General features: G+C 46.5%; 1 protein-coding gene across 1 annotated transcript; it reads right to left on the reverse strand.

Annotated features, from left to right (window-relative positions):
• Window positions 1–1,208: 1,208 nt before the first annotated feature.
• On the reverse strand, window positions 1,209–12,274 carry LOC141074020 (uncharacterized). Its single transcript, XM_073561534.1, has 4 exons — window positions 11,893–12,274; window positions 11,604–11,694; window positions 4,457–5,168; window positions 1,209–1,553 (listed from the first exon to the last, which is right to left on the reverse strand). Exons 3-4 carry the CDS (start codon window positions 5,017–5,019, stop codon window positions 1,256–1,258), a joined length of 861 nt encoding a protein of 286 aa, XP_073417635.1. The 5' UTR covers window positions 5,020–5,168; window positions 11,604–11,694; window positions 11,893–12,274; the 3' UTR covers window positions 1,209–1,255.
• Window positions 12,275–22,490: the final 10,216 nt, after the last annotated feature.

The following is a 22,490-nucleotide window of genomic DNA, read 5'->3' on the forward strand; positions in this document are numbered from 1 at the left end:
AGGGGTCATGCGGCATAACAGCCATGGCGGGCATGACTATCTTTACCATATCACTTTTTATTCTCTTTTCTTACCCGTTGCACAGTTGCACTCTCACTGGTCACTTGGTAGTGTCACATTTGGCTCTTTTCACCTGCATTGTTTTGTTTCCGGACCCCCCTCACTATCACTTCACCTGATTGATCGCTATTAGATGGCTCTATACAGCATTATTCATCATGGTCTTACCAACAGGCTTTCATCCTGAACCTCCTGCTTCCCTGAGGATGCTAAACGCTTGCGTGGTGTGGGCCCGTCTGGTCTCCATGGCAACGAGTCCATCCAGCATCATTCTGGTCACTCTCCCTCTGTGACGCCATCCAATCGGAGGTGCCTGGAGGCGGAGTTACCCGGGATGGTGTGTGACGCTCTTTTCTGGATCCCGCACGTGACCCACCACCCGGGGGCGTCACAGATACATTTACTCACGTGGGGTATACTCGCTCCCTGTGACCTCTGATTGGCATTTGCCCCAGGTGGTTCAGTTTCTACCAATAAGTCATCAGGGGTATGTCCCAACCACTATTAGGTGTCACGTCAATAACATGAACCTGGATAGGAAAGGGCCGGTATAAACAATAACCACCAACGTGATTGGCTTACACTCATGCCAACGCTCACATGCTGACACTCGCTCATACGCTGATGCTTTCACTTATGCTGACGCACTCACATGCTGACGCTCACTCTTACATACTATCTATTCCTGACACTGGAGGGGCTTATAAACTCATGAAGTATATAGTTTGAGGTCTGGGATCTGCCAATATGTGGCTAGTTTTCTGTTTCGGATAACATGATACATGATTTTAGTTTTTTTTGTCTAGTTTCTCTTGAATATAGGTCAATATTAAATAGTCTCCTGATGAGTCGCCTTTGGTGAGGACGATGAAACCCTTAAAAATGAGAGGCTTGGAGAGTGAGTGTGTATACATCACCTCACCCTATATACTGAACTGTGGAGTACATGTTTTTTCTATTAGTCACCTACTGTCTAACCTTCAGGGGGTGAATTATAGTTTTACATTTGGAATTAATAAAGTTAAATTTTATCCTTTTGTCAGCAAGCATAAGGAATGACAAGAGACAACCCATTTAAGAAAATTCAAATTTGGCTAAAACTATTCCAACACTATGAACATAAAAAAGGATTCTCCCCTATGTGATGTCTCTGATGTTTATTAACACATGATTTCCAAGTAAAATATTTCCCACATTAAGAAAATGAAAAAGGCTTCTCCTCTTTGTGACTGCTCTGATATTTAACAAGATGCGCTTTTTGGTTAAAACATTTCCCACATTCTGAACAGGAAAAAGGCTTCTCCCCTGTGTGAGTTCTCTGGTGAGTAACAAGATGCAACTTATGGTTAAAATATTTCCCACATTCTGAACAGGAAAAAGGCTTCTCCCCTGTGTGAATTTTCTCATGTTTAGTCAGGGCTGATTTATCTATAAAACATTTCCCACATTCTGAACATGAAAAAGGCTTCTCCCCTGTGTGAGTTCTCTGGTGACTAACAAGACACCATTTCCGTTTAAATCAACAGCCGCGGAGACACCATCACATGTTTCTCAACGCAAGCAATGACTTGCCAGGTCTTTCCCCGGGAAGGAACAACCACGGGAAGGGCAGTCTCCAATGAAGGAAACCACCTATGCCAAAACATGGTATCCATCCACAGACAGCTGTTTCGGGGTATTGCCCCTCATCAGTGTGGAGTAGGAAACTGGCTAGTAGGAACAATGCCTAGTGAAAGGCTATGAACATAAGGATGAGTGACCTCATGGAGATCAACATCCAACACTGCGGAGACAACATCACATGTTTCTCAACGCAGTGATCTAGAGCAATGCCCCCATCCCTTATGGGAAATATGCAAAAGCATGTAAATCAACAGCCGCGGAGACACCATCACATGTTTCTCAACGCAAGCAATGACTAGCCAGATCTTTCCCCGGGAAGGAACAACCACGGGAAGGGCAGTCTCCAATGAAGGAAACCACCTATGCCAAAACATGGTATCCATCCACAGACAGCTGTTTCGGGGTATTGCCCCTCATCAGTGTGGAGTAGGAAACTGGCTAGTAGGAGCAATGCCTAGTGAAAGGCTATGAACATAAGGATGAGTGACCTCATGGAGATCAACATCCAACACTGCGGAGACACCATCACATGTTTCTCAACGCAGTGATCTAGAGCAATGCCCCCATCCCTTATGGGAAATATGCAAAAGCATGTAAATCAACAGCCGCGGAGACACCATCACATGTTTCTCAACGCAAGCAATGACTAGCCAGGTCTTTCCCCGGGAAGGAACAACCACGGGAAGGGCAGTCTCCAATGAAGGAAACCACAGTGTTGGATGTTGATCTCCATGAGGTCACTCATCCTTATGTTCATAGCTGTCTGTGGATGGATACCATGTTTTGGCATAGGTGGTTTCCTTCATTGGAGACTGCCCTTCCCGTGGTTGTTCCTTCCCGGGGAAAGACCTGGCTAGTCATTGCTTGCGTTGAGAAACATGTGATGGTGTCTCCGCGGCTGTTGATTTACATGCTTTTGCATATTTCCCATAAGGGATGGGGGCATTGCTCTAGATCACTGCGTTGAGAAACATGTGATGGTGTCTCCGCAGTGTTGGATGTTGATCTCCATGAGGTCACTCATCCTTATGTTCATAGCCTTTCACTAGGCATTGCTCCTACTAGCCAGTTTCCTACTCCACACTGATGAGGGGCAATACCCCGAAACAGCTGTCTGTGGATGGATACCATGTTTTGGCATAGGTGGTTTCCTTCATTGGAGACTGCCCTTCCCGTGGTTGTTCCTTCCCGGGGAAAGACCTGGCTAGTCATTGCTTGCGTTGAGAAACATGTGATGGTGTCTCCGCGGCTGTTGATTTACATGCTTTTGCATATTTCCCATAAGGGATGGGGGCATTGCTCTAGATCACTGCGTTGAGAAACATGTGATGGTGTCTCCGCAGTGTTGGATGTTGATCTCCATGAGGTCACTCATCCTTATGTTCATAGCCTTTCACTAGGCATTGCTCCTACTAGCCAGTTTCCTACTCCACACTGATGAGGGGCAATACCCCGAAACAGCTGTCTGTGGATGGATACCATGTTTTGGCATAGGTGGTTTCCTTCATTGGAGACTGCCCTTCCCGTGGTTGTTCCTTCCCGGGGAAAGACCTGGCTAGTCATTGCTTGCGTTGAGAAACATGTGATGGTGTCTCCGCGGCTGTTGATTTACATGCTTTTGCATATTTCCCATAAGGGATGGGGGCATTGCTCTAGATCACTGCGTTGAGAAACATGTGATGGTGTCTCCGCAGTGTTGGATGTTGATCTCCATGAGGTCACTCATCCTTATGTTCATAGCCTTTCACTAGGCATTGCTCCTACTAGCCAGTTTCCTACTCCACACTGATGAGGGGCAATACCCCGAAACAGCTGTCTGTGGATGGATACCATGTTTTGGCATAGGTGGTTTCCTTCATTGGAGACTGCCCTTCCCGTGGTTGTTCCTTCCCGGGGAAAGACCTGGCTAGTCATTGCTTGCGTTGAGAAACATGTGATGGTGTCTCCGCGGCTGTTGATTTACATGCTTTTGCATATTTCCCATAAGGGATGGGGGCATTGCTCTAGATCACTGCGTTGAGAAACATGTGATGGTGTCTCCGCAGTGTTGGATGTTGATCTCCATGAGGTCACTCATCCTTATGTTCATAGCCTTTCACTAGGCATTGCTCCTACTAGCCAGTTTCCTACTCCACACTGATGAGGGGCAATACCCCGAAACAGCTGTCTGTGGATGGATACCATGTTTTGGCATAGGTGGTTTCCTTCATTGGAGACTGCTCTTCCCGTGGTTGTTCCTTCCCGGGGAAAGACCTGGCTAGTCATTGCTTGCGTTGAGAAACATGTGATGGTGTCTCCGCGGCTGTTGATTTACATGCTTTTGCATATTTCCCATAAGGGATGGGGGCATTGCTCTAGATCACTGCGTTGAGAAACGTGATGGTGTCTCCGCAGTGTTGGATGTTGATCTCCATGAGGTCACTCATCCTTATGTTCATAGCCTTTCACTAGGCATTGCTCCTACTAGCCAGTTTCCTACTCCACACTGATGAGGGGCAATACCCCGAAACAGCTGTCTGTGGATGGATACCATGTTTTGGCATAGGTGGTTTCCTTCATTGGAGACTGCCCTTCCCGTGGTTGTTCCTTCCCGGGGAAAGACCTGGCTAGTCATTGCTTGCGTTGAGAAACATGTGATGGTGTCTCCGCGGCTGTTGATTTACATGCTTTTGCATATTTCCCATAAGGGATGGGGGCATTGCTCTAGATCACTGCGTTGAGAAACATGTGATGGTGTCTCCGCAGTGTTGGATGTTGATCTCCATGAGGTCACCATTTCCGTTTAAAACATTTCCCACATTCTGAACAGGAAAAAGGCTTCTCCCCTGTGTGAATTTTCTCATGTTTACTCAGGGTTGATTTATCTATAAAACATTTCCCACATTCTGAACATGAAAAAGGCTTCTCCCCTGTGTGAGTTCTCTGGTGACTAACAAGACACCATTTCCGTTTAAAACATTTCCCACATTCTGAACAGGAAAAAGGCTTCTCCCCTGTGTGAATTTTCTCATGTTTACTCAGGGTTGATTTATCTATAAAACATTTCCCACATTCTGAACATGAATATGGCTTCTCTCCTGTGTGAGTTCGCTGGTGGTCAACAAAATGTGATTTACGTGCAAAACATTTCCCACATTCTGAACATGAAAAAGGCTTCTCCCCTGTGTGAGTTCTCTGGTGACTAACAAGATTCCATTTCTGGTTAAAATATTTCCCACATTCTGAACATGAATATGACTTCTTTGCTTTAGGAGCAGTTTGTTTGTTATTGCCTCTTTTGTGACTTTGATTTTCCTTAGTAGTCGGTAATGAATCAGAAGATGGGACCTGTTTCATAGGATCAGATGAGAGATCTTTGCTGTGAATGGATGATGATATATCTGGAGTAATGGCAATCACTTCAGTTGTATCTTTTAGGATCTCAAGACCATCTGATTTAAAAGTTGAAGATGTCAGCTGTCCCTCTGATCTCCTGGTACAGTCATCTGCTAAGATAAAAAACAATTATTATTTATTAATAAAATATCCTTGAGTTTTATATGTTTGAACATGTCTACTCGTATTGTCCATAAAAATGGCAAGCTATGTAAAAGCTTTAATTATTTACCAAGTCAATGACAGTTCACAGTCTAATAGAAAACCTTGTTGGATGAACCAGTAGTGTGCGGTGTTCAACTGTTTGTTCATTCTGCCTCCCAAATATCAAATAAAAAGGAACCAATCAATGTTATGTAGGCGAAAATAATACCAATTCTTATCTCACAAAAAACAAGTCCCCACTCAGGTCCATCATCTGTCAGTGGAAAAACAGAGGTTCCCGCACTATTAGTGGCTCAAAGGCTGCTGAAAAGCAACAAGGTTTCTATAAACCAATCCAGCAAAATCCGCTCTCACTTCGGAGTCTTGCAGTGTGCGCAAACAACATTTAGGATCCCTGTATTTAGCAATATTATAGTGAGAAGAACCCACTTAATTTGCGGTGTGTCTCCTGGAGCACAATCTGGGCACTATGTGCTGGGTAATAAAATGGCAAATGTGTAATTTTCACTCTCCAAGATCCACTGCGTGTTAATTTCCGGTGAAGTGGCTGTGGAGTCAAAATATTCACTCCTCCTACACACGTGGTCAATGTTGTTGGTACCCCTCGTTTAATGACAGAAAAACCCACAATGGTCACAGAAATAACTTGAATCTGACAAAAGTAATAATAAATCAAAAATCTATGAAAATTAACAAATGAAAGTCAGACATTGCTTTTCATCCATGCTTCCACAGAATTTAAAAAAAATAAATAAAAAACAACTCAAGAAATTGCCTTTACAGAAATGATGGTACCCTTAACTTAACCGCTTCATGACTGCCAACGATAGATAAACGTTGGCGCTAGCGCTGTTTGTCTTCTGTTGGCGGTTTTATGCTCATCAGGACCCCCACGTATCTTATAACGATTCCGGCGCACATCGCTTCCTGTGACCCCGCCCTCATCGACATCTGATTGGTTCAGGTCCTGATGACGTCAGCGTCACACCAGCCAATGAGACAAATCATTGGAAGGTTGTTGTAGCAGCGAACTTTCCCGGGTGATCTGCCTCATAAAAACGCTGTTTCTCCTCAGATCTCCTGTCAGTGAGAGAATAGAGGAGAAGCAGTGTTACAAGTGCTGCTGGGAACAGCTGTGTCAGTCAGCGATTGTGCTATAAAGTAAAAAACAGATAAGGCAGGTTAGGGTTAGTGCTATAGTTAGGGTTAGTGTTAGGCTAAAGTTAGGGGTAGGGTAAAGAATTAGGCTTTTCTCAATTGTCTCCCCAATAATTTGGTCACGTCAGTCATGTCAGAGTTTTCTATTTCCGGTAAAAAAATAAAATGAAAAAAATGGCCGGTCACTATTATAGTGCAGAGGAGGCTTATGCACTTTTATGTTCTGACAGTGAAGAAAGTGCAGTGTCAGATGGCGATGTGGATTTCAAGGGCTTTAGTAGCAGCGACAGTGATAGCTCAGAAATGAGCAGTGATTCTGGTCCATCCTCACACACAAGGACCAGTACAACAAGAAGGACAAATAGCGCTTCTGGAGAAATGTCTCCAACTCAGGGAACAATGCCCAGTACTAGCGCTGTCCCTAGTGCTCGTGAATTGGCGCACACCAATGTCCAAGGGGCTTTGCCTCTTGATGTAGCATTTCCCAGATGGGAGGCTTTGGATTCGGCTACTCCATTCATCCCTCATTTTAATGCCATTCCTGGTATAAATGTGGAGGTGGAAAATTTTGGACCAATTATATTAATTTGTTTATGACAGATAGTTTGCTAGAGCATATTGTCCTACAAATTTATACAGTCATATGTTAAAGTTTGGGCACCCCTATTAATGTTAACCTTTTTTCTTTATAGCAATTTTGGTTTTTGCAACAGCTATCTAATAACTGATGGACTCAGTTATATTTCTGGATTCAAATGAGGTTTATTGTACTAACAGAAAATGTGCAATCTGCATTTTAACAAAATTTGACCGGTGCAAAAGTATGGGCACCTCAACATAAAAGTGACATTAATATTTCGTAGATCCTCCTTTTGCAAAAATAACAGCCTCTAGTCACTTCATGTAGCTATTAATGAGTTCCTGGATCCTGGATGAAGATATTTGTGACCATTCCTGTTTACACAACAATTCCAGTTCAGTTAAGTTTGATGGTCGCCAAGCATGGACAGCCCGCTTCAAATCATCCCACAGATGTTCAATGATATTCAGGTCTGGGGACTGGGATGGCCATTCCAGAACATTGTAATTGTTCCTCTGCATGAATGCCTGAGTAGATTTGGAGCGGTGTTTTGGATCATTGTCTTGCTGAAATATCCATCCCCTGTGTAACTTCAACTTCGTCACTGATTCTTGCACATTATTGTCAAGAATCTGCTGATACTGAGTTGAATCCATGCGACCCTCAACTTTAACAAGATTCCAGGTGCCGGCATTGGCCAGACAGCCCCAAAGCATGATGGAACATCCACCAAATTTTACTGTGGGTAGCAAGTGTTTTTCTTGGAATGCTGTGGTTTTTAGCCTCCATGCATAACGCCTTTTTGTATGACCAAACAACTCCATCTTTGTTTCATCAGTCCACAGGACCTTCTTCCAAAATGTAACTGGCTTGTCCAAATGTGCTTTTGCATACCTCAGGCGACTCTGTTTGTGGCGTGCTGGCAGAAACGGCTTCTTTCGCATCACTCTCCCATACAGCTTCTCCTTGTGCAAAGTGCGCTGTATTGTTGACCGATGCACAGTGACACCATCTGCAGCAAGATGATGCTGCAGGTCTTTGGAGGTGGTCTGTGGATTGTCCTTGACTGTTCTCACCATTCTTCTTCTCTGCCTTTCTGATATTTTTCTTGGCCTGCCACTTCTGGGCTTAACAAGAACTGTACCTGTGTTCTTCCATTTCCTTACTATGTTCCTCACGGTGGAAACTGACAGGTTAAATCTCTGAGACAACTTTTTGTATCCTTCCCCCTGAAAAGCTATGTTGAATAATCTTTGTTTTCAGATCATTTGAGAGTTGTTTTGAGGAGCCCATGATGCCACTCTTCATAGGAGAATCAAATAGGAGAACTACTTGCAAGTGGCCACCTTAAATACCTTTTCTCATGATTTGATACACCTGGCTATGAAGTTCAAAGCTCAATGAGGTTTCAAAACCAATTTAGTGCTTCAGGAAGTCAGTAAAAAGTAGTTAGGAGTGTTCAAATCAAGAAAATGATAAGGGTGCCCATACTTTTGCACCGGTCAAATTTTGTTTAAATGTAGATTGCACATTTTCTGTTGCTACAATAAACCTCATTTGAATCCAGAAATATAACTGAGTCCATCAGTTATTAGATATATGAAACTGAAATAGCTGTTGCAAAAACCAAAATTGTTATAAATAAAAAAGGTTAACATTAATAGGGGTGCCCAAACTTTAACATATGACTGTATGTGTCCCAGTTCATCAGCCAGAATCCACAATCCTATTATGGTAGGTCAAATTTATGGAACCAACTAATGTCCTAGAAATGAAACAGCTTTTCGCATTTATGAGGGGAAAGACAGCCAACTAAACCCACCAGGAGGCCCTACTTATCTGGGGACATCTGGAAAAATGGTTTTGAGCCTTTTTTTACAAAAAGGCTACAATCTGTATGTTGACAACTACTACACCAGCATACCCCTATTTAAAAGTCTGGTTGAACATAACATAGGGGATTGTGGGACCATTCACAAAAACCATCAGGGGTTTCCACAATCATTGGTCAACAAAAAGTACCGAAAGGGGCAGTCAGGGGCTTTAGACAATGGAGAGCTGCTTGCCCTTAAGTACAAGGATAAATAAAAGATATTTTTATCCTGAGCTCGATCCACACAGAGGCCACAAGGGCCACTGCAGACCAACAGGGATCCACTACTCCAAAACCTGTATCTGTCATTGACTACAACAAATATATGGGGTGTGGACCTTGCAGATCAGGTTCTACAGCCATACCAGGTATCAAGAAAATCATATATCTGGTATAAAAAGTTAGTCATGTATTTGTTTCAGGTGGCCACATATAATTCTTTTGTATTATACAAAAAAGCCGGAAATGCAGACACTTTCCTTGATTATCAGGAAAAGGTCACTGAAAATCTTGTTTTTGAAAATTTTGTCCCCGCCAATCCTTTAGAATGTGAAGATGTGAGAAGACTCACTGAGCGACATTTTATTGCACTCATCCCAGGAACTGAAACAAGAAAGAATCCCCAGAGAAGATGTCGTGTATGTTCCTAGAGAGGAATGAGGCATGATCCCCGCTATTATTACCCACAATGCCCATCACTGCCAGCCTTATGCCTCCATGACGGCTTTACAATCTTCCACACAGAACCACGTTTTTGAACTGTTTTGACATTCAAGCATTTGGATTATTTAGTGACAGACACATTTGAGTAGAGCTGACTTAACAATTTCCGGGGGTAGGTGGGGGAGGTCTCCAGAGACACAAGCTGGGCACAATATATTGGGCACTACAATGACATTTTGCAATTTTTGCTCTGAAACTTCTACTACGTGTTTCTGGAAATCATCCATGTAGTGAAAATGGTCACTATATCCATAGATTAATTCCCAGAGGGGTGTCATTTCCTATTCCCAGAGGGGTGTCATTTCCAAAATGGGGTCACTTCAGGTGGGATTCTGTTGTTCTGGCACTTAGCGGCTCTCCAAAGTGCAATAACAGCAGAATCCCCCCTGAAGTGACCCCATTTTGGAAATGACCCCCCTCTGGGAATAGGAAATGACACCCCTCTGTGAATTCATCTCTGGGTAGTGACCATTTACCTATCTACCTATTTTCCAATGTAAAATCTGGGGTTAAAACAACATTTTAGTTGTAAAATAAACCATATTTTTCGGACTATAAGACGTACTTTTTCCTAAGAAATTTTTTGGGGAAATGGGGGTGTGTCTAATAATCGGAATATACTTACAAATGCTGCGGCGGTGGTGGTGCTGTGTGGAGGGCTCCGCCGGCATTTTGTCAAAGCCTGGAGACCCACGCAGTTCCATTGCTGCGATGCGGCGGTCTTCGCAAAAATGGCCGCTGTAGGCGGCGCATGCTCAGATTCAGATCTTGGCCATGTGGTGGTGTATAGGAATGCAATATAGCGAATTATAGGGAGAAAATAGCTAATTTCTGGATATAAAGTACTGTACCTTCAAATGGCCTTGGTACCCCGACATGCGTTTCGTGTTTAGCTTTTTCCGAGGGGCTCTCCAAATGCGACATGGCAACCGTTAATTATTCCTGAATATTTTACATTCAAAAAGTCAAATGGCGCTCCTTCCCTTCCGAGCCCTGCCGTGCGCCAAAACAGTCGATTTCCCCCACATATGGGGTATCGGCATGCTCAGGAGAAATTGCAAAACAAAATGTATCGTCCATTTTCTCCTGTTACCCTTGTGAAAGTAAAAAAAATTAGGTCTAAAGGAAAATTTTTGTTATAGAAAAGTAAATGTTTATTTTTTCCTTCCACATTCCATTCAATCCTGTGAAGCACCTGAAGGGTTAATAAACTTCTTGAATGTGGTTTTGAGCACCTGGAGGGGTGCAGATTTTAAAAAGGGGTCACTTTTGGGTATTTTCTGTCATATTGACCCCCCAAACTCACTTCAAATGTGAGGTGGTCCCTAAAAAATGGTTTTCTAAATTTTGTTGTAAAAATAAGAAATCGCTGTTTAACTTTTAACCCTTATAACTTCCCAACAAAAAAAATGTGATATAGTTGATAGAGATACTACTGCGCAAGCGCCGCTGGTGTCATTTTGCTGGATGTAATTTTTTTCTAAGCCTCACAATAGCCACAATATTATAGGCATTATCACCAATAATATCAATGCTATTATATGCATTATGTAATAATGGGGGCAGGTCAGTGAGGGGTCAGCGACCTGTCATAAGCCAATACAGATGAATATGCAATCAGAGCACCACATAAAGCCCTGCCCACAGCCCCGCCCCAGAGCACGAGAATCTCTTTAACTGAAAACTACAAATACAGATTATACAACAGTAAACCAGAGTTGCCCTCATTTATGGTGGACCATTGGAGCTACTATGGATCCTGAGCAGAAGATTAGAGAAAATAATATTGCTCCCCATTTCAGGAGAGATTGTGCAGTAATCTGAATTCCTTAGGATCAGAAACAATGTAATTGGCGGTAAGTTCTATAGAAAAGGGCTTTCACTGCCCAAAGTCATTTGAACAGTTTTGGGTGGAGGAGAATGTTGTGGTCTAGAGGCAAAATGGTGATCATGGTAATACGGCCGGACTACACCACCGATAAAGCAGCCACAGCCGGTGACTGAGAGGAATCTGTGACTTCTCTGCATTCAGTGGTTACTACTCACCTGGGTAGTCATATGTGGGAATCTCCTCTTTACACCGCTCATCATCTCTCACATATGTCTCTGTAGGATTAATATGGGTCAGATCTTCACCCTGAAACAAATATTGTAAAAGTCACAGACAGATGGAGAAGTCCCATCTATGATCAGCTCTAATCCTGCCATCTCCACCGTTCTCATTACACAAGTATAAAACATATAATACTGGTGGATAAAACAAGACTGAGCACAAGACCTTCACAGCCGTCTACACATCATAGGGGAGATCTCCTGACACCTTCTCTCCATCTACCTGATGATCCTGAGGAGCACTGGGATCTTCTTGGTTACAGTCCTGTGGAAGAAGAGGACGGGGACATCTCTCTGGTGTTGTCCTCTTACTGGATAGATCTGGAGGTAACACATACAGGGACTGAATTCATTCTCTACATACAGATTATAGGCCGTGTGTATTTAGTCCTGTCTATTACCTGGAGATGTGAGGGGCTGGGGAACCTCCATTATGACGTTCTTGCACAAATCTCTGTGTCCTTCTAAATACTCCCACTCCTCCATGGAGAAATAAACAGCAACATCCTGACACCTTATAGGAACCTGACACATACAATGATACCGTCATCCCCCCGATCCCTTCATAGTGTTACTGTATAATGTCCCAGCATTCCCAGCGGTGTCACCTCTCCAGTCAGCAGCTCAATCATCTTGTAGATGAGTTCTAGGATCTTCTGGTCATTGATGTCCTCATGGATCAGGGGGTGAGGTGGAGGCCCCGTGAATAGGCTCAGGGGTTGTTATGCCGCGCTCACCAGGAGGCGGGGCTTCGGCCCCGACGTCACTCCCTCCGGTACTGCGGTCCCTCAGGGGTCCCCGTCGGGTGCGCACGCGCAACTCTCGTCCCCGGGTCTCCTCCTCCATGTCACGTTTGCGCTTGCGCGTTCCTGTCAGTGCTGTATAGGGCTCGGTCCTCTCTATGGTATTGGAGGACCTGACCCGGAACCACTAGTGGTCATGTGCTTTCGGGCCAGGTCCTGACCCGGAACCAGTAGTAGTCATGTGCTATATCAGACGACCTCCCCCTAGGGGAGGTGCCTGATTATTGCTGTGCTTCCTGGCTGGGTCAGCTGTGTCCCAGCCTGGCTGTGCGCTGTTCTCAGGTCCTCTGCTCTGTCTGCTATTCTGTGGTGCTCCTAGCACTTGCTCTGAACCCTTGTTGCTTCATGCTCAGTTGTGCCTCCTGGCACATCCTCTCGTATCCTGTCCCTTGTTTCTTGCTCCGCCGTGCCTCCTGGCACTCTATTCCTGTGTTCTGTTACTTGCTACACGCCTTATGTGCCCACGTGTACCCGTCTAGCACTACCCTGTACTCAGCGCACTCCAGTGTACTCTCCTGTGTTCCCTAGTATCCTGCACCCTCCAGTCACACAGTCTCATATCTCCTGTGAGCCGGCCGCCTGGTGCCAGCAGTCGTGGTATCGTATCCCCTGGGGCTTGCTCCTGACACTCCCTGTATAGGGGGTGGTCCTCACTAGGCTAGCTCGCCCTAGGAGGGTTGGTGCCGCGACCCAGAGGGTCCACTCCAGGAGTCGCTAACACTCTAACACTCTAACAGTATAACAGTATAATCAGGCCATGGACCCCGCTGGTACTGCGGCTTCCGTCCAAAAGGAGCTGACGTTCCTCCGGGAAAACCAGATTAGGATTATGGCATTTCTCAAGTCCATGGAGTCCGGTTTATCTGCCTCTCAGTCCTCTGAGCCTGGGAATGCTGCCCAGTTGGCTAGTCTCCAGCAGGAACTTGCGCAGCAACGTGACTCCCAGGCTCAGATTCTCAACTATATAGCGTCGGTAGATAATCGGCTCGTTTCCATACAATCTGCCCAGGCCATGCTTCCACACTCGCTTCCGCGCCTATGTAAGCCACCCCGGTATAGTGGTGACCCTGTGTTGTGTCGCGGATTCCTGAACCAGTGTCGTTTGCATTTTGAGTTTTTGCCGCAGCATTACCCCACCGATCGTGCTAAAATAGCATTTATTGTTTCTCACTTAGAGGGTAAGGCGCTTGCGTGGGTGAATCCCCTTTGGGAGCGTGATGACCCGCTCGTCGCTCAGCTTTCCATCTTTTTGGACACTTTCCGTAAGGTGTTCGACGAGCCGGGTCGCCTTGCTTCCACCACCGAGTCCCTCTTTAATCTTCGTCAAGGTTCTCTATCGGTTGGACAATACGCAATATGTTTTCGCACTTTGTCCTCTGAGCTAGGTTGGAATAATGATGCCCTCGTAGGGGCCTTTTGGCGTGGTCTGTCCGGTCGGATCAAAGACGAACTGGCGGGCCGAGATACCCCTACCAATTTGGAGGATCTTATCTCTCTCGCGACACGCATTGATTTGCGCTTCCAGGAGCGCACCCGCGAGTCAGCCAGAGAGAGAGGGTCCTCTCGCCTCTCTTCGTCCACTCGCAGTTTTTCTCATCCGTTACCCGAGTTATCTGCGGCAGATCCGGTACCTGAGCCTATGCAGGTGGATCGCCTCCAGATAGCTCAACGGCGTCATGTGAAAAGGCAGGCACAAGGGCTCTGTTTCTATTGTGGGGATGCCTCCCACTTTCTACGCTCATGTCCCAAGAGACCGGGGAAGTCTCTCCGCCTGGGACTGTTAAGTGAGGTCTCCTCAAGTGTATGTGATTCCTCTCTGCCCCTGACCGTGCCTGTCTCCCTGAATTTTGGTTTCGAGACTTTTGCTGTGAAAGCTATTGTGGACTCTGGCGCAATGGGTAACTTTATTAGTCTCGAGGCAGTTAAGAAGTTTCGCATCCCTGTCAGATCCCTGGAGTCTCCTAGGTCAGTAGTTCCGGTCGACGATAAGCCCTTGCAGGACACCGTTAACCAGGTCACTGTGGAAGTTGAGTTGCAGATTGGCACATGTCATCGGGAGCGGATCTCCTTCTACGTATTGCCGACTTCGCCTCATACCCTTCTTCTTGGCCTTCCTTGGTTACGTATTCATGGGCCGACCCTGGACTGGCAATCTGGTGATATACTCCGTTGGGGACCGTCCTGTCAAAAGAGTTGCCTGTTGTTCATTCATCCGAAGAACTCTGCTTGCTCGTCTTCGACGGTTATAGGTCCGCCGTCCACCATCCCGTCTGTGACTTGTGACATTGTCGAGAAGGAGGCTGAGAGTCAGTCTCCACATCCGTCAAGCATCCCGTCTGTGACTTGTGACATTGTCGAGAAGGAGGCTGAGAGTCAGTCTCCACATCCGTCAAGCATCCCGTCTGTGACTTGTGACATTGTCGAGAAGGAGGCTGAGAGTCAGTCTCCACATCCGTCAAGCATCCCGTCTGTGACTTGTGACATTGTCGAGAAGGAGGCTGAGAGTCAGTCTCCACATCCTTCAAGCAACCGGTCTGTGACTTGTGACATTATCAACAGGGGGGCTGAGAGTCAGTCCCCATCTCCGTCAAGTGACCGTCCCAAGGTAATTACCGTGGCTTCCGTCAAGTTGACGCCCCAGCGTCCAGGGGAGACCTTTGTGTCTAAAGGTAACCGTAAAGGTGTGTTATCCTGGGGACATTCTTCTCCGGCTGCCGGTCATGTTGGTGCCAAGAGGACACTCTCCCGTTTATCCCACGATTACTGGTGGCCGTCTATTGCTCAGGACGTCAAAGACTTCGTGGCTGCTTGCCCATTGTGTGCCAAGAAGAGACTTCCCAAGCAACCATCCTCCGACAGCTCGCCTCCTAAGGATGAATTGACTTCCAATGACTGCACCACCACTTTGGCCTCCAAGCATGTCTGTGTGCCTCTGCCGGTTCGACCTGTCTCGGGGATACCTGCCTCCGACTCTCTGTCCGTGGAGTTCTCCAGGGTATGGCAGGAGACCGAATTTTCTCGTATTGAGACTCTGGATCTCATTGGTCCTCATGCAGTTAGGAAGTGTCTGGATCCCGCTCCTAGTGTCAAGGTGCTATTTTCCAGTTCTAGAGAGAGGGGGCTTAAAGGAGGGGGTACTGTTATGCCGCGCTGACCAGGAGGCGGGGCTTCGGCCCCGACGTCACTCCCTCCGGTACTGCGGTCCCTCAGGGGTCCCCGTCGGGTGCGCACGCGCAACTCTCGTCCCCGGGTCTCCTCCTCCATGTCACGTTTGCGCTTGCGCGTTCCTGTCAGTGCTGTATAGGGCTCGGTCCTCTCTATGGTATTGGAGGACCTGACCCGGAACCACTAGTGGTCATGTGCTTTCGGGCCAGGTCCTGACCCGGAACCAGTAGTAGTCATGTGCTATATCAGACGACCTCCCCCTAGGGGAGGTGCCTGATTATTGCTGTGCTTCCTGGCTGGGTCAGCTGTGTCCCAGCCTGGCTGTGCGCTGTTCTCAGGTCCTCTGCTCTGTCTGCTATTCTGTGGTGCTCCTAGCACTTGCTCTGAACCCTTGTTGCTTCATGCTCAGTTGTGCCTCCTGGCACATCCTCTCGTATCCTGTCCCTTGTTTCTTGCTCCGCCGTGCCTCCTGGCATTCACTCTATTCCTGTGTTCTGTTACTTGCTACACGCCTTATGTGCCCACGTGTACCCGTCTAGCACTACCCTGTACTCAGCGCACTCCCGTGTACTCTCCTGTGTTCCCTAGTATCCTGCACCCTCCAGTCACACAGTCTCATATCTCCTGTGAGCCGGCCGCCTGGTGCCAGCAGTCGTGGTATCGTATCCCCTGGGGCTTGCTCCTGACACTCCCTGTATAGGGGGTGGTCCTCACTAGGCTAGCTCGCCCTGGGAGGGTTGGTGCCGCGACCCAGAGGGTCCACTCCAGGAGTCGCTAACACTCTAACACTCTAACAGTATAACAGGGGTCTTCCACATCCCTCAGACACAGGGTCCTGACAGCGATCACTAGAGGTCTTCTTCACCACTGTGTAATCCTGGTAATGGAGAGACACATTAATAAATCTCACTCCAGACATTTCCAGAGTCCTCACCTCTCCAGTTCTGTCCATCTGTTATTCCCATAGATAAGAATGATGTAACGTGACGTCATCAGAATCTCTCACCTCTCCAGTGAGACGGAAGAGGATCTCTAGGGTGAGGTGTAATATCCTCTCTGCCATCTTGTCTCTGTCCATATCCATCTTGATGGGTAAATCAGGAAAATTCTCCTCTGTAGAAGATCTTCACTGAGAGGATCCGATATTGTAGAGACCTGAATGAGAAGAAGATGATCCGATGTAACATCATAAGAATCCTGTGTAATAATACAATTACTGGAGATAATAAGGGAAACATATGAGGAGATTTATTATCTTACAGGGTTTAGTTTTCTTCCCTGACATCTACTAATAAAACCTATATATTTAGGCCACAGACAACAAGCAGTTTCCTCCTCGGAGTCGGCAGCTGAACACGTTCCTCATAGACTCATCTTCCATAACGCTAATTCTCGTCTCATTACCGACACTGGAATCGGCATTAGCAATACTGCAGGAGAGATTCATTACACGCAACATGAGAAATAACTACTTCATGATGAGGACGACATCTTCATCATCTACTGCGGCTCTAGAGACAGATTTGGCCAGAGTCGGTCACTGCCTCCATCCCCACCGGCCGTCTATATGAAGGTTTCCCGTCTTCCCCGCACTGGAATCTTCTCTCACGTTAGATCTCAGCTCTGAGTCACACACAGAAGTTTGAGGCTTTTAGAAAAGATTTTTAGTTTCGACAAACACAACGGACAGAAATGATCTGATCCCAAAGTCTCCATGTACAGTGATTTATGGGGATTATTTCTGGCCTTAGGCTTTCCTATATTACAAGAAAAACTCCAGAAAAAGCCGATATTAAAATGTTTCTAAAGAAAATTGTCTCCAACAATTCTTGTAAGAAGTAAAAAATAACAAAAAAGCAAAAGACACATTTTATAATTTTTAACGTGAAACATTTATTAAAAATAAATTAATCTTTTTGTGCCCCAGAACATAGATGTACACCGCAGGGACGGCACAGATGAGGCTTCAACAAAAACCCTGACAGTTTTACCACTTGCTGCTGTGAAAAGCAAACATGACATCTAAGAAGGTGTGACGGAGTTTGGCTGAATGCCCCCCGCCTCCAAGTACTCGATAGTATGGGGCGGCCTAGTTACTCCGATACTTACATGCCTAATAATGGGGTCTGGGCTGCAATGTATGAAGGTCTATTAGGCCAGAGGCAGCGTCCAATAAGTTATCTTATAACGCCCCCATACAGATTAGACTAAAGTTCCATGAAAGCACTGATTTCAGGGGGTTTAGCCGACCATATAATGTATTTGGGGGCCTCCCGACAGATGATGTCAGGGCAGAGAAGGATCTGACATCCTGAATTTCAGAGGATAATCCGTTTGTTCTTCCTGTAGATAATCCTCCTCTAGAGGAGTCTGGAGGCGACTCTCTCATACAGACCACAGGAAAGCTGGAATATTTGTGTGTATGGGGGAGTCGGGAGAGATCGCCGTCTGCCAAATGAGCGTTCAGCCAACTCTGATCTCATGTGTATGGGGCCGTTAGTATTACACTGACAGGCAGTGATGATACACGGCACTACAGGAGTACAGGGCATCACCGGAGCCATCAGAGGCTTGTATGTTGTATGATCGCACTGATTAGAGGGGTTTAAAAAAGGTTTAAAGAGGAAAAAAATATCACAGTTTCAGCAACAAGAAATATCCATCACTATATGGAAAGCAGAGTCACTGCACAATGTTAGTTACGTCACGTCCATAACTACTTTATTATACTCTATTATCCTGTACACAGTGGAGTAGATAGAAATCACATATCCCACAGCAATAGCTGGAATTGGACCCTCCAACGCAAAGAAAAAAAAATCTATCTATATACACTTCAAAAAAATAAAGGGAACACTTAAACAACAGAATATAACTCCAAGTAAATCAAACTTCTGTGAAATCAAACTGTCCACTTAGGAAGCAACACTGACTGACAATCAATTTCACATGCTGTTGTGCAAATGGAATAGACAACAGATGGAAATTATTAGCAATTATCAAGACAACCTCAATAAAGGAGTGGTTCTGCAGGTGGGGACCACAGACCACATTTCAGTACCAATGCTTCTGGCTGATGTTTTGGTCACTTTTGAATGTTGGTTGTGCTTTCACACTCGTGGCAGCATGAGACGGACTCTACAACACACACAAGTGGCTCAGGTAGTGCAGCTCATCCAGGATGGCACATCAATGTGAGCTGTGGCAAGGTTTGCTGTGTCTGTCAGCGTAGTGTCCAGAGGCTGGAGGCGCTACCAGGAGACAGACCAGTACACCAGAAGATATGGAGGGGGCCGTATGAGGGCAACAACCCAGCAGCAGGACCGCTACCTCCGCCTTTGTGCAAGGAGGAACAGGAGGAGCACTGCCAGAGACCTGCAAAATGATTTTCAGCAGGCCACAAATGTGCATGTGTCTGCACAAACGGTTAGAAACTGACTCCATGAGGATGGTCTGAGGGCCCGACATCCACAGATGGGGGTTGTGCTCACAGCCCAACACCGTACAGGACACTTGGCATTTCCCACAGAACACCAGGATTGGCAAATTCACCACTGGCGCCCTGTGCTCTTCACAGATGGAAGCAGGTTCACACTGAGCACATGTGACAGCCGTGACAGAGTCTGGAGACGCCGTGGAGAGCGATCTGCTGCCTGCAACATCCTTCAGCATGACCGGTTTGGCAGTGGTCAGTAATGGTGCGGGGTGGCATTTCTTTGGAGGCCACACGATGTTGGGCTGTGAGCACAACCCCCATGGAGACACAATTGTGCCTTTACCTGGAGATAAATTCCCAGTGGGGGCAATTTCCAAAATGCAATAACTTAAGTGGGGAATTCAGCTCTTTTCACACTTAAGGGATCTGTATATGGAGTCTACAAACTACAGTGGGGAAAATAAGGATTTGTTACGCTGACAATTTTGGGGCTAAAGTCACATTTTTGTGAGGAAATAAAGTACAATTGTCATTTCTTCCTTCCACATTGCTTATATTCCTGTCACACTGTCCGAATTCAGATATTGTCCTGTCAGAAAGGAGAATACAGGGAGCGAAAGGGTTAATAGGACTCACAGGAGGAACCGGCCCAGAAAGCAGAAGATCCAGGACTGTCCGCCACATATATGGCTGCTCTGTGCACACAGGACCTGTGATGAGGTCACAGGAGGGGAGGAGTCAGGGGTCACATGATCAGGGGCCTCAGTGTGTGCAGGACTCAGTGTGCTGGAGCGCTCCCGATAATCAGCTGCGTGTGTCGCGCTGTGTGATAGTCACAGCACCTGCATGGAGAGCGACACATGCAGCTGATTATCGGGAGCGCTCCAGGGATCCGGGGACCCGATGCAGCTATTCGGTAAGCGATATTAGCCAATAACAACTTCTCCGACGATATTCGCTCATCTCTAGTAATAACAGCTCAAAGAAATTCACCAAACTTTTCATTAAGTTTAATAGCGAGACCCTATTAAATATTGAGCACCAGCGGGATGAAGCATTAACAGCGGCATGTAAAAGTGTGGGCGCCCCTGGTCAAAATGACCATTATTGTGAGCAGTAGTAAGATGAAGATGAAATGATCTCTAAGAGGCCGAACCTCTAAGATGACACATGGCCTTTGTATCTTAGGCAAAAATAATAATAAAATATTTATATGTAGACTTTTTTACAATTTCATAATTGCAAAAAGGAAAAAGGGCGATGCAAAACTTTGGGCACCCTTGGAGATTTGTGTACTGAGATAATTTTGACCAAGATTTCACACCTTAATTAGCTTGTTAGGGTTATGGTGAGATCACATGGTGACCAGGAGCTACAGTCTGAGGAAAGGGCTAAAAAGCCTTCACTAGACCCCTGTATAGCTGTATAATGAGGCCCAGGCTTTATAGTGAAGGGACGGAAGTGAGGGCCTGTTCCCAGGAGCTACAGACTGAGGAAAGGGCCAAAAAGCCTTCACTAGACCCCTGTACAGCTGTATAATGAGGCCAAGGCTTTATAGTGAGGGGACAGGAGTGAGGGCCTGTTCCCAGGAGCTACAGTCTGAGGAAAGAGCTAAAAAGCTTTCACTAGACTCCTGTACAGCTGTAAAATGAGGCCCAGGCTTTATAGTGAAGGGACAGGAGTGAGGGCCTAATCCCAGGAGCTACAGTCTGAGGAAAGGGCTAAAAAGTCTTCACTAGACCCCTGTACAGCTGTATAATGAGGCTCAGGCTTTATAGTGAAGGGACAGGAGTGAGGGCCTGTTCCCAGGAGCTACAGTCTGAGGAAAGGGCTAAAAAACCTTCACTAGACCCCTGTACAGCTGTATAATGAGGCCCAGGCTTTATAGTGAAGGGACAGGAGTGAGGGCCTGTGCCCAGGAGCTACCGTCTGAGGAAAGGGCTAAAAAGCCTTCACTAGACCCCTGTACAGCTGTATAATGAGGTCCAGGCTTCATAGTGAAGGGACAGGAGTGAGGGGCTGTTCCCAGGAGCTACAGACTGAGGAAAGGGCTAAAAAGCCTTCATTAGACCCCTGTACAGCTGTATAATGAGGCCCAGGCTTTATAGTGAAGGGACAGGAGTGAGGGCCTGAGCCCAGGAGCTACATTCTGAGGAAAAGGCTAATAAGCCTTCACTAGACCCCTGTACAGCTGTATAATGAGGCCCAGGCTTTATAGCGAAGGGATAGAAGGGCCTGTGCCCAGGAGCTACAGTCTGAGGAAAGGGCTAAAAAGCCTTCACTAGACCCCTGCACAGCTGTATAATGAGGTCCAGGCTTTATAGTGAAGGGACAGGAGTGAGGTCCTGTTCCCAGGAGCTACAGTCTGAGGAAAGGACTAAAAAGCCTTCACTAGACCCCTGCACAGCTGTATAATGAGGTCCAGGCTTTATAGTGAAGGGACAGGAGTGAGGTCCTGTTCCCAGGAGCTACAGTCTGAGGAAAGGGCTAAAAAGCCTTCACTAGACCCCTGTACAGCTGTATAATGAGGCCCAGGCTTTATAGTGAAGGGACAGGAGTGAGGGCCTGTGCCCAGGAGCTACAGACTGAGGAAAGGGCTAAAAAGCCTTCACTAGACCCCTGTACAGCTGTATAATGAGGCCCAGGCATTATAGCGAAAGGACAGAAGGGCCTGTGCCCAGGAGCTACAGTCTGAGGAAAGGGCTAAAAAGCCTTCACTAGACCCCTGCACAGCTGTATAATGAGGCCCAGGCTTTATAGTGAAGGGACAGGAGTGAAGGCCTGTTCCCAGGAACTACAGTCTGAGGAAAGGACTAAAAAGCCTTAACTAGACCCCTGTACAGCTGTATAATGAGGCCCAGGCTTTATAGTGAGGGAACAGGAGTGAGGGCCTGTGCCCAGGAGCTACAGTCTGAGGAAAGGGCTAAAGAGCCTTCACTAGACCCCTGTACAGCTGTATAATGAGGCCCAGGCTTTATAGTGAAGGGACAGGAGTGAGGGCCTGATCCCAGGAGCTACAGTCTGAGGAAAGGGTTAAAAAGCCTTCACTAGAGCCCTGTACAGCTGTATAATGAGGCTCAGGCTTTATAGTGAAGGGACAGGAGTGAGGGCCTGTTCCCAGTTAGAGTTGAGCGAAACGGGTCGAAAAAATTCAAAAGTTGCCGACTTTTGGCAAAGTCGGGTTTCATGAAACGAAACCCGACCCTAGGATGAGGTCGGCCACGAGGTCGGCGACTTACGCGCCAAAGTCGAGTTTCAAAAGTTTGTTTTGCGCTCTTTTTCAGCCAATCAGGATCCACGGACACTGTGGGCAACGTGATGACCTAGGCACGGGTCACCACCATCTTTCAGAAGGGCATGCAAGTGATTGGCTTGCTTTGGTGGGCGTCACAGGGGGTATAAAAGGGCGTGCACGCC

This window comes from Dendrobates tinctorius, unplaced genomic scaffold, assembly GCF_039654945.1.
Source record: "Dendrobates tinctorius isolate UK_male_01 unplaced genomic scaffold, ASM3965494v1 ptg000322l, whole genome shotgun sequence".
Lineage (NCBI taxonomy): Eukaryota > Metazoa > Chordata > Amphibia > Anura > Dendrobatidae > Dendrobates > Dendrobates tinctorius.

What these genes read in the sequence shown, in the direction of transcription:
- LOC141074020 (XM_073561534.1), bottom strand. Translation starts at nt 5,019, where the DNA reads ATGAAACAGGTCCCATCTTCTGATTCATTACCGACTACTAAGGAAAAT. An exon ending in AAATGTTTTAAACGGAAATG is followed by an intron (nt 1,554 to 4,456) that starts GTGACCTCATGG and finishes GTGTCTTGTTAG; the next exon opens with TCACCAGAGAACTCACACAG.